This window comes from Canis lupus, chromosome 12, assembly GCF_003254725.2.
Source record: "Canis lupus dingo isolate Sandy chromosome 12, ASM325472v2, whole genome shotgun sequence".
Lineage (NCBI taxonomy): Eukaryota > Metazoa > Chordata > Mammalia > Carnivora > Canidae > Canis > Canis lupus.
This window is the reverse complement of record NC_064254.1, coordinates 14969036-14980742: the sequence shown is the minus strand read 5'-3', so window position 1 is coordinate 14980742 and position 11707 is coordinate 14969036. Positions and strand designations below refer to the sequence as shown.

The 11707-nt window shown below is 38.8% G+C and overlaps 1 protein-coding gene across 15 annotated transcripts in view; it reads right to left on the bottom strand.

Moving 5' to 3' along the window:
- Positions 1-3201: 3201 nt before the first annotated feature.
- The window catches only part of SLC25A27 (solute carrier family 25 member 27), a 28266-nt gene continuing 19760 nt past the window's right edge, over positions 3202-11707 (bottom strand). For 2 of the 15 annotated variants that reach the window (XM_025418946.3, XM_025418944.3), the window contains exon 9: positions 3202-7296. In XM_025418946.3, coding sequence (XP_025274731.1) covers positions 7108-7296 — 189 coding nt within the window. In that variant the 3' untranslated portion in view covers positions 3202-7107. Of the gene's footprint in view, positions 8545-11707 lie in introns of all 15 variants that reach the window. The other 13 variants (XM_049092143.1, XM_025418948.3, XR_007401160.1 and 10 more) reach the window with 12 other exon arrangements.

Genomic DNA, 11707 nt, shown 5'->3' with positions numbered 1-11707 from the left:
AGCCGCGCTGGGGGAGGGGCGGGGGCGGGGCCGGGCCGGGGGGCGGGGCCCGGGTGTGGTTGGGGGGCGGGGCCGGGGCGGGGCCCGGGTGTGGTGGGGGCGGGGGTGGGGCCCAGGCGGGGTTCGGGGCAGGGCCCGGGTGTGGTTGGGGCGGGGCCGGGGCGGGGCCCGGGCGTGGTTGGGGCGGGGCGGGGCCGGGGACCCGCGTGTGGTTGGGGGAGGGGGCCCGGGTGTGATTGGGGGCGGGGCGGGGGCGGGGCCCGGGTGCGGTTGGGGCGGGGCCGGGTGTGGTTGGGGCGGGGCCGGGGCGGGGCCCGCCTGCTTCTCCGAGCGCCTTCCTCTCTGGAGGGCGGGGCGCCGGGGGCCAAACCCCCTGGTCCCCACCGAGCCCCGCGTGCCCCGTGCGCTGCGAGGCTTGGGAGACCCGCGGAGGAGATCTTGACGCGCCGGCTGCACGTGCCCGGGTGTTGGGGCCCAAACTCTCAGAGGCGCCCTGTGGGTGCCCTTTGCACCCCCCGGGGCGTGGGGGGAGGGGTTGTGACCCCTCCCACCTCCCCCACCAGCAGTTCCGGACCCTCTTCCGTGTCCCCGTGAGCTTACTTGAATGGAGAGCTGTTGTGTTACAATAAAGTATGAGTGTACATGGAGACTGTTAAATCTCTGCAATTACCGGTCTGAGTTTCTCTGCTTTTTGGCTTGCTTACCTAATGCTGGCTTCCCAACCTTGCAGGCATTTATTCTTTTACTCTCAGAGCTTGCACAGAGCCGGACTTAGAAAAGGTCTAGAGGAATGGAAGAAACAGGACTTGCTACTCTTGCTGTATCTGCTATGGCAGAGGACTTCTTGGCTGGACTCTTGTTCTGTTTCCCCATCTGAATCTTACTAAGGTAACCCTCAGAAGACTCCAGGTGAGAGGGAGCGGAATGGGAAAGTGCAGGCAAACCGTGAGAGTAGCTCGCAGAGATAGGTCTAGAGTAGATCTTTGTTCATTTGCAAGGTCAGACGCATTTGTGGGAGTTTCCCATGTCGCTCCTTCACATTTTGAAATATCATCAAATGCAATGTCGATAACATCAAGACAGTGCTCAATATAATCCTGGCCTAACAATGTAAATCTCGACATTTTTAATCTATCCCAGTTTCATGCTGCCAAAGGCGCTCCTGTGCTTTTTCCCCCTTGTTTAAGGTTTATTATTATTATCATTAAAGTAATCTCTAGGTCATGGGGCTTGAACTCAGGACCCTCAGATCAAGAGGCACATGCCCTATGGACTGAGACATCCAGGAGCCCTTCCTTTGCTCACTTTTTAATGATAGTTGTCTTTGAGCATTCCTGAAACCTAACAGGCTGAAGCAATAAATACTCGCTGAATGAGTGAATAAAAGAATCATTTGATTTCTTTAAAAAGTTGAATTTCTACCTGATAAGCTTATCCTTGAAAATTCAGTTTCATTTTCCAAATGTTCTTTAATTAATGCTTTATATTCATGATGGAAGAATGATAAACATTTAACTTAAAAACATCTAGCAAGATCTAGCTTAAATATCTCTTCCTCATAACTCTACTATGCACTCAGGTGGAGCTGATTATCCCTTCCCTTTTACATACCTGTTATATTTAGTGTGTGTGACATTTATCTATCATGTCATGCAATTGTTTACTATTTCTCTTTTATACCAGAGTATGAACTTCCCAAAGGCAAGAACTCCTTTCCTATAATATTCTCAGTGCCTAGCAGAATGCTGGACTTTTGGTCAGCATGCAATAAATGTTTAACAAGAGAGTAACTATATTATCTGGCACTGTGTCATTTATGGTGGTAGGAAGCTATTCTGTTCATTATAAAATGGTCTTATTATCATCTGGAATTGTTTGATCATCCCCTGGAATAATGGAGATTTCAGTTCTCTATTTCGGTTCAAGCAGTATAACCAGACTCTTATGGAGACCAGAAGGTTGTAGATAGAGCAAATGACTTGTTTTCTATTGAACTTGTTCCCCAGCCTCCTTCCATGCCCCAGGGCCTAAACTCCTGGATAATAGGGGCATATCACTTGGCCATGATGGGCTGAGAGCCCATTCCTCCCATTCTCCCAGATACTTTCAATATCCTACTTTTTCTGTGTCTGGGGTAAGTAGCTTTACTTGCTCTACATTGCTCTGCTGCTGGACGGGGAACTGAAAAAAATCAGACCACTGCACATGGAAATTAAGCTCCTGCTACCACACGCCACCCATCTCTAGAACTTTTCCATCATCCCAAACTCTATACTCATTAAACATGGACTTCTCATTCTTCCCTATTCTAGCCCATAATAACCACTATTCTACTTTTGGTTTCTGTGAATTTATTCTAGTTGTCTTATATAAGTGGGACCCTATGTGTCCATTGGCATTTGTCTTATTTCACTAAGCCTGTTGTTTTTAAAATTTATCTACATTGTAGCATGTCTCAGAATTCTGTTGCTTTTTAAGGCAGAATAATATTTCATTGTGTATCTATACATTTTGCTTATCCATTTAACATTCATCTGTCTGTAGACATTTGGGTTTCTATCTGTTGGCTTTGTGAAAAATGCTGCTGTGGACGTTGGTATTACAACAATCTGTCCAACTCTCTGCTTTCAGCTCCTTGCCTATGGACCTTGAAGTGGACTGCTGGGTCATGTGATGATGCCATGTTTAATTTTTTGAGGAACCCCTATACTTTTTTGTATGGTAGCTGCAAAATTTTACGTTCTTACCAGCAATACCCAAGGGTTCCATTTCTCCACATTCTCACCAACACTTGTTTTCTGTTGTTATTGTTGTTGTTGTTAATAGCCATCCTAATGGGTATGAAGTAGCATTCATGAATTTTTGCATCTATGCTCCTAAGAAACATTGATCTGTAGTCATATTTTTGTATAAATAGATTTAAGTATTTTGAACAATAAATAAACAAACAAAGACACACCAATGAGAAGTCATGCATGTCCCTGAAGTTTCTTGGCTGCATTAGTGAGTTTGTAGTGCAACAGAGAATCCTGAAGCAGGACTAGATTTTAAAGGGCAAGGAGGAGGGATCTGTACAAAAAATACTGATGTAAAGGAAATGTCACCTCACAAGGACTGTGGCCATCTTGGTAGAGGTATATAGTTGGCAACTGAGAAAACATGACTAAAGCCTGAGAACAGAGTAAGGGCCAGAAACACAGATAATGGCAACATCTACCATTTATTGAGCAGTGGTGAATGTTTGAGAATTAATAGCCTAATATTAGTAGCTGAAGTCATAGAGCTACATGACTCTTCCTAGAGAGAGAAAGAGAGTGAAAATCGATATGAAGGCCAAGAACAGAACCTCAAAGAACCAAAATTTAAGTGCTAAGCACCAAAGAAATAGCCAATAGAGACTGAAAAACAGTAAGCAATAGGAGGGAGTAGTATTCTGGAAATCAAGGTAGAATATGGTATTAAAAAAGAAGAAAATGATTCTCTTGTGTTTCAAGGAATTCCAGTGTTCTTTTCTTCCTCTGTCTTCAATCAGTGAGCATGTCCATCATTGTAATTATTAGTTGTCAATCCTTTTTAGTCACAGCAGAACTGTATAAACAGGGGAATTGGATCAATAGCAGATCTGGACTTACTATAGTGACAAGGCATGAACACTCTTTTTGCTAATGTAAGTCTTTCAAATCTGACATTTAAATTAAGATAGGTTTTATTTCAATTGTGAAAAGTAAAGATGAAAGTTTAAAAATTATTTCTAAATTTGTTATTACCATTTTACCCTAAAAATACATCAGGACAAAAGCATACCAGGACAAAACAAAATCAGGCATTTTAAAACATTTATTTTAAAAATCAGAATAATGCACTATATTTACTCACATATATTCCTGTTTGTTACCAGATATTTTCAGCAAACAGACATCTTTAAGCATCTTCATCTGCTTTTATCAAACCTTCAAAGTGGCTCCTGCTGCTGTTGACAATCACAGCAGCCTGTTGGGGGTAAAGTATGAGGAGAGAAAAATAATCATGTATTCTTCAAAATTCAGAAATAATAAAACACTTGAGTGGGTAAATGTGCATTTGTATGCTACCAGTGAAGGCCAAAATAGTGATGTGATTTCCATACACACTGTAAAATGAAGGATAAACTTGTCACATTATTAACTAACCAAATATTTTGTATTAACCTATCCTAGATTTTTTTATGGAACAGCTATTAAACTGTTGAATACTTCTTAAACGTTACAGTAATCCCATATGTTTAAACACACACAAACTTTTGAAAATGCACTTAACCAGTTAGTATGGTAAAGGATCTCATGAAATCAAGTGTTACTGACCCAACGTAATTATTTTGAAGGTAGGAGAAAAACAGCATATGACTTTATCATGTGTGCATAAATGTTTTTTCTCTCTCCACCCCCTCACCCCCGAAAAATCTCTATAGCAACAAATACCTTCTGAGTGGCTTCTATTTGAAGTTTTAAGGGAAACAGAGGTGTATTACAAGGTCCATGCTTGCAAGCAGTTCATTCTGTATGGGAGAAGCAGGCATAAATCCATATATACAGACACATATCCTCAGTAGGGGAAGCAGTAGGAGCACAGAGGTGCTGAAAATGTGGAAGTCTTCCGAGATCATTCTAGATATTCAAGTAGGCTTTAACCCCAAAATGAGTGTGAATGAGTAGTAGTGATGGGAGGAGAGTTAGGTGGAGAGCACAGCAAGAACACTGCATAAGAAGCAGCCAAGTGAAGAGCATCTCCAGAGAAATAAGTGGAGCAATGCACTTGCCAGGAGGTCTCGGGCAAGTATGCAGTGAAATGCAAAGGTTATAGGAAGATGGCTTGGAGTCAGAATGAGAGGGTCTTGGGCATGGTATTGAAGATTTTTACTTTTACTGTGTGTATATGAGGAGCAGTTGAAGGTAAGAATGTAGGGCTAACATGTCTGGAGTTTCCTGAAAGAAGAGGATTTTGCTACTCTGTGAGGGAGGATTTTCTCATGAGAAAATCCATATGAAAAGTTTGTATTGTATCCCAAATAAACCTTAACCTAGTTTGAAATATGAGAAGTTAATCAAATGCAGGAAAAAGCAAATCCCAAGAAATGTTTAAAAATCCTGTTTTTTTCCCCAGGGCATCAATATAATGCCCACCTTCAAGTATGTGCAAGTTAAGATTCTAGAAAATTCTAGAATTCAGTCACTTCATCTTATAAGGAAATGGAAATCAGGAGAAATGAAAGGACTTGCTCAGAGTTATGCTACTTTGTCATAAGTAGAACCTGAATTGGATATAGGTCTTTAGGATTCATGCTCAGTCTGCCCTCCACATTACCTGGCATTTAGTAATAATATGTATTTTGTTTGGTAATCATTTTTAAAGATCCTGGTTTAATTGGGGAGAAGAGAATTGATTACCTCCTCTCCAATTTTTTAACCAGCATGTGGTAAAATACACATTTTTTTCCCAGAGGGAATCTGTTTTCATTAATGAGAACGTATAAACTATTTCACTTTTAAATAAATGGTTGTGCTTAAAAAGGTGAAGATGACAGAACAGCATTTTTTTTTAACATTTAAAACCTCCATGAATTATTTCCTTGTGTTTTTTCTTAGCAAAGTGAAAGAAATTTCAGACTAGTCTATGATAGCTTCTTAAAATAATGAACACACAATTAATTGATTTATGTATATATAATTGTAATCAATTTTTGTTGCATACCTAACAGCAAAGAAATGCTACTAACAAGTAAATATTTATATAAAAGTAAGACATGGTCCTACCACTAGTGGCTTATAATGAAATAGAATTTGGAGCACTTGATAAAGACACTTTATTTCTTACTAAAAGTGAATTTAAGAAATGCTATCTCTATTTAGATATGTTAATTCACTTATAATAAAACAATTGTATATAACTAAAAGTAACTATTTCTCAATGAGAAAAAATTGGGAAGAGAAAAATGTGGAAGCTATGCAAAACAAACTTAAATGTTAGGTATTCAATACTAAGGATAAATACCACATACAGTAATCTTCTAATCAGCAATGGCTAAATCTTCTAGTATGGACGCAAAATTACTGAAATTTTTACACTTTTTTATGCTTCTTATCTATTGTGGATTATTTGGATCCACAAGAGGATCAAGATGATTTCAAGTTGGTAAAAATAAAGCAAAATTACAAGATACATTAATAAATATAACTTCACTGGAAAAAATATGAACTGTGAAGAGACATATGTGTTGGATATAAAGGATTTGGTCAGATGATGGAGGGTCTAAATATTCAAGCTAAGGTATGGTGACTCCATTCTAAAATTTGTGTTAAAGACAATTTAAATTTATTTAAAATGTATAAGACAGAAAAAATGCCATAAAGAAAAATCTGGTTTTGGAAGATTCAAGAGCACTGGACTGGGTTGTGAAGATAACATAAGGCATTGACTATGTACCTAATTAATATATAATAACTGCCAATTTTAATAATAATTAGGAAATCTGTATTTTTATCCAGGCTCTGATATGAAGTAAACCATGAGCATAAGCAGCTCTACTTCTCTGGGCCTCTGTTTCATAACATGTAAAATGAGAGGGTTAAACTAAATGATCCCGAGGAGTCACTTCAAGTTAAAAAAATTCCAATTATTCATGTTGAATCCAGATATCAAGGAACATCTCAGTACTTAACACAGTGTTTTCACCCCATACCCCTGGAAGAATAAAGCTAAATAATTTTTTTCATGGTCCAGTTTGTATATTTTATCCAGTCTTTACATAATTTTAAAAGTTATAAAACATGAAAACCCAAAGAGTTCCCAAAAGTGGTCCCAATGCAGACATCTGGGAATTTAAGTACATAATATTATTTTAAATATATTTAACAACTCAATTCATACAGATTGACAGATGCAATGGAAAAGTAGATCACCAACAGATTTTGATTAAACTCCACATTCTAAAATTTCATATAAAAACAATAAGCTGCTGCATATTAGTACATCACATTAAAATATATTTTAAAGTATACTTCCCCTTTTATATGGCAGTGATTATACATTAGTGCAACCACAGAGCACTTGTAAACTTTTTGTTGTTCAACATCATCTATGTCCATAATAAATTGTTTGGTTAACTCCAAGGTCTTTCTTGGGTCTAAGCTTTTTCAGTTTTCCTATGGAGACAGGTACAGCTTCTACCCACAACTGTATCCATCCATGCAGAAATGCCCACTGTCTGAGGTTGGGAGAGCAGGTGGTATATAGGTCAGTCTGAAGAAATCTCTCACCTTTCTAAAATAAGAAAAGGGATTTGACTTGATGTTTGGAGACATAAATGTATACCATAGGCATTTTATACTTATCACTATTTACGCAGGAAGCTTTGTCAGAACTGAGTAAGATTCAGGCTAGAGATAGCTTTAGTGATTTCTGAGTTTTCTCTATGGCCCTTAGTTTAGGGAAGGAGAGATGAGAAAGGATGCCTGTCCGAATTGGCTGGCTTCGTTACAGCAGCAAGTAAGCAGCCTTGCTTTTGAAATGCCAGTGAAAGGCTAATAGTAACAGAAGTTGCTTTATGAAAAAGACCTACCCAACCTAAGCTTTAATCAAATAAGCTGCATTTGTTTATATATCAAGATTCTTGGGAACTAGCAGCAAACTCTAGTTAAAATGGCATATGTAACAAAGCAGACATTTTTCTCCGTGTTCATCAGGACTCAGTCCATGGCTGTCAGGAAATCCTTAGCATGTACAGTGGATGCCAGCCAACAATACAGATCTAACTAAAAATATAGGACACTGACAGAAATAAACTGCATTCCTTGAAATCCAAACATCATCTCAGCTTGATGTTTTTTGTCCTCTTGGTAAGAAAATGTACATCAACTTCCTTCACCACTACGGAAATTCAAAATGTTTATTCATGAATTTTCATTCACCTCTCTTTAATTTACAGTAGGTGCGCTTTAACAACAGCAAAAAAAGAATCATCAAATTTCAATTGAAAATACTGACAACAGTTTGAATATATTTCTGAATCACTATGTGTGTGTATATATATATATATATACATACATATATATATATTATTCCACATTCCTATTGTCTACTTCAGGTCTGAGATGCTGTCTCCCTTTTGGCACTAAGTAGGCTCTTCAGCACAGAGCAGCATCTCAAAGGTCTTCTCGCCCAAGGTAAGTGCTCAGGATTCAAATCTTCTTGAAAATTCTGTGCCGGGTCTCATCGGGTAGCCTTGTGTAATCCAACCAGATTGCTTTTGAACAAAAAGAGGAGTCAAAGAGAACTTGGGTTTCCAGAGAAAAATAAAGTGCTGCCCCCTATAAATCACAGTCTCTGTGGAGTAAGGTGTCTTCCTAAAGAGGTAGAAATAATAGGGGTGTGTGTTGTAGATGCCCATATTTCAATGATACTGAACATTGTATCTTTAAGGGCTGCATCTTTAAGGGCTTAAAATGGACTGACTCCACTCATCTCTCTGATTTTTTCATAAGTAAGCCAGAACACCATTGACCAAGGGGTCTGAAAGATTAACCAAAGAAGTTAGTGCATATTTCAAAGTGATTATGAATATTCTACATTTATGCATATACATCTTTGAATGGCAAAGTCATTTTGAATCCACTTAGGCTGAAAACAAATATTGTGGTATTTCACTTTTATAGAGCACTTGATAACTAAAGTATTTTCATGTCTTATTTCTCATAGATTTCTCCGAACAATTTACAATAGAAAAGAAAGGTAATGATACCCCTATTTTACAGATGAGGACACTGAGGCTTAGCAATCAAAAAGCTGTTAACATGTGGAGCTAGAGTACAGGCTTCTAGCTTCCACTCTAGGGTTCTTTCTACTGAACCATTACTGGCTAAAAAGCTAGGACTTAGCATGCCTGAATTCTAGGCTGGGCTCCTCTATGTTTAGTTTGTCTGTGGAGTGTGACAAGGACATTTAAGAACTTGAAAGTGAAGATGAAAGATTATCCTTTGAGAGTTAGATCATAAACTCAACACCTGATATATCACAAAATGGATATAAAAATTCACATTAAAGAGAGAAAAGAGTTTCCAGCTCAGAAAGACTTGCCTAACTTGAATGAAGGTGTAACCGCATCAATAGGAATTATAAAGGGATGAGGGTTCTTTAACAACAGAAGATAAAAATATCAAAGACATGGAAGTAGACTGCAGAGGAAACACTGGAAGTAATCATCAGAGAAAGGGTGGCTCAGATCCAGTTCCTGGCTGGTTTGGTTCGTAGGTGATAGGTAATATTGGTCAGAGAAAAACTATCATACTAGGGCAAAAAAGAAGCCTGAGCAATTAGAATATAAAATGTATTTGGTTAGAGAGTTTGTAAAGCAATATTAATGTCTTGTGCTTGGAAATATTGAGTAGGTAATACTGGGAGACTGAGACTTTACCAGAGAATTTGGAAGAACACATCTTGGTTAGTTACATGTCCATGGAGACATGGACAAAATAAAGAATATGAAATGACAATATCATATTCTTATGACAACAAAAATTAAGTGAGCCATGATAGAACTGCAATCAGATCAGGGGATAGAGGTCTTAGTTACGGGTGGACTATGTAATCGTTCCTAACTGCTTTAGTAATTAGACTATGCAAATAAAATAAATATTAATCAGGGATTGAGCAAAGCCAGGTCATAGTACCTTCAGCTAGCAGAAGGGACTGGTGTTGAGTTTACCTGGGTTATCAATAGAAGTTAAACCGGTAGATCATATAGCCAATAACAGGGGTAGTATACAAATGGCATATAATGAGCCTCTGTGCAGGAGTAGTACATGGTTACTTGTGTTTTCTTCACTAGCATCTGTAAATAATTCAAGTGTATATGAACCTCTGTTGTCTACTCTGGTTTGCCTGTTGCCATAACTGCTGGAAAAACAGAGGCCTTATTCGTGCCTTTTATTATGGGGCTAAATATAAGGGCTCTTGGGTATTCTGAAATACTAAGATTACAAATAAGCTCTTCCTGTTATTATTGTGTGTTCAGCAAGCAACCTTCTGATTATAACTTGCCTTCACGTATAACTTGAATTTAGGAGGAAGCACACTGTTCAGAGGACTTCAGCATCTGGATCACTTGCCAAGTGTTTTTCCCAATGTGAATGAGCCAATACTGTGGTCTGATCATCCATTTCAGTGAGTTCAGTTGAAGGTGAATCTATTTGCAGGCCAGTTTACTTGGAAGTGGTCATGAGTCAGTCTTCTAAGCTTAGGGTCATGCACTGTGGCAGATCAACAAGGCAGTGGCACCCTGGTGAACCAGGCCTTTCTCTAGTAACATCTCCCTGTCACCAGACATTGTCTCTTTACCCTCACTTCTTTACCTAGCTGCAGGATGCAGGCACACTCAGTATATTGTATTACTTAGGAGCATGGGTTTAGAACTAAATAGAACTACAGTCAGTTTCCAGCTCTGCCATATACTAGGTATATGAACCTGAGCCAGTATCTTATACTTGGAGCCATGTTTTTCTCATCTGAAAAATGAGGATAACACTACCTCTTTTATTAGGTTCTTATAAGACTTAAAAAAATAATGTGTGTAAAGAGCTTAGCACAATGTCTGTCAGCTGTGAAGTACCTTTTCTCACTTATACTTCAAGTCTCACGCATATAGAGAACAGGTTAGATTAAATCGTTTCAGTATTCCTTTGTACTTGGATATTCTCACTACCCTCATACCTCCTGACCCTGATTTTGTGTTTTCATCAATGGTCTCACCATCCTTATAGTCTCCCACACTAGAAACATAAAAGCCCCATTTCCTTCATTCCTTTCCCCACCTTCTACATATAATCAATTATTAAGTCCTGTGACTTAATTGTGAAGTTACCATAAATGTCCCTAGAATCTACCTTCTCTCCATTTTTACAGTCATCTCCAGGCTAGACCACTGCCAAACCTCCTTTCCTTGGGTCCTAGCTTTCCATGTATCCTCTCTATTGCTGCCAAAGTAATCCTGTCTCTAAACAAACCTTAGTACTTTGCTCCCATGATTAAATAGCTGCTTTCTTACTACAGGGTTCCACCTAAACCAGTGACCCCAAGGTTCATATTCCCCTGGTCCTTAAGAACTTTTCTGGAATCTGCCCTACCACTTCCCCTCTGAGGACCTATTCTCCAGCTCCCCTGTATTTTCTGCAGTTGTCCAAACCTACTAGGTCCATACATGAACTTGGGGGCCTATGCTCATGTTGCTCCTTCATGTCTTTCTTGTTGTTATATGTCTACTGATCTTTTAAAGCTCACATCAAATACTGTCTCTGTGAAAGACTTTGTGACTTCCTAAACAGTTAAAGCCATTTTTACTTTACTATCCATGTTCCCATCACATTCTGTTCATACCACAAGTAGAGCACTAGTACAACCTGCTTAGTAACACCATGTCCTCAGGAGTCAAAATTCCTAGGTTTGATGCCCTGACTCCATTAAGTAATAACTACTTAACCTGGCAGGTTATTTAGACTCTTTAAGCTTTTGTTCCTCCTCTTATAAAAAGAGATGGGATAATAACCTCCTGAAGACATTGTGGGGAGAATTCAGTGAGTTAAGCCATTAAAATGATTAGCATAGTGTTGGTGCTAATACCAAGTGATTTAATAATATTGGCTTTATTATTTCTGTAGTATTAACTACTTACATGTCTGTC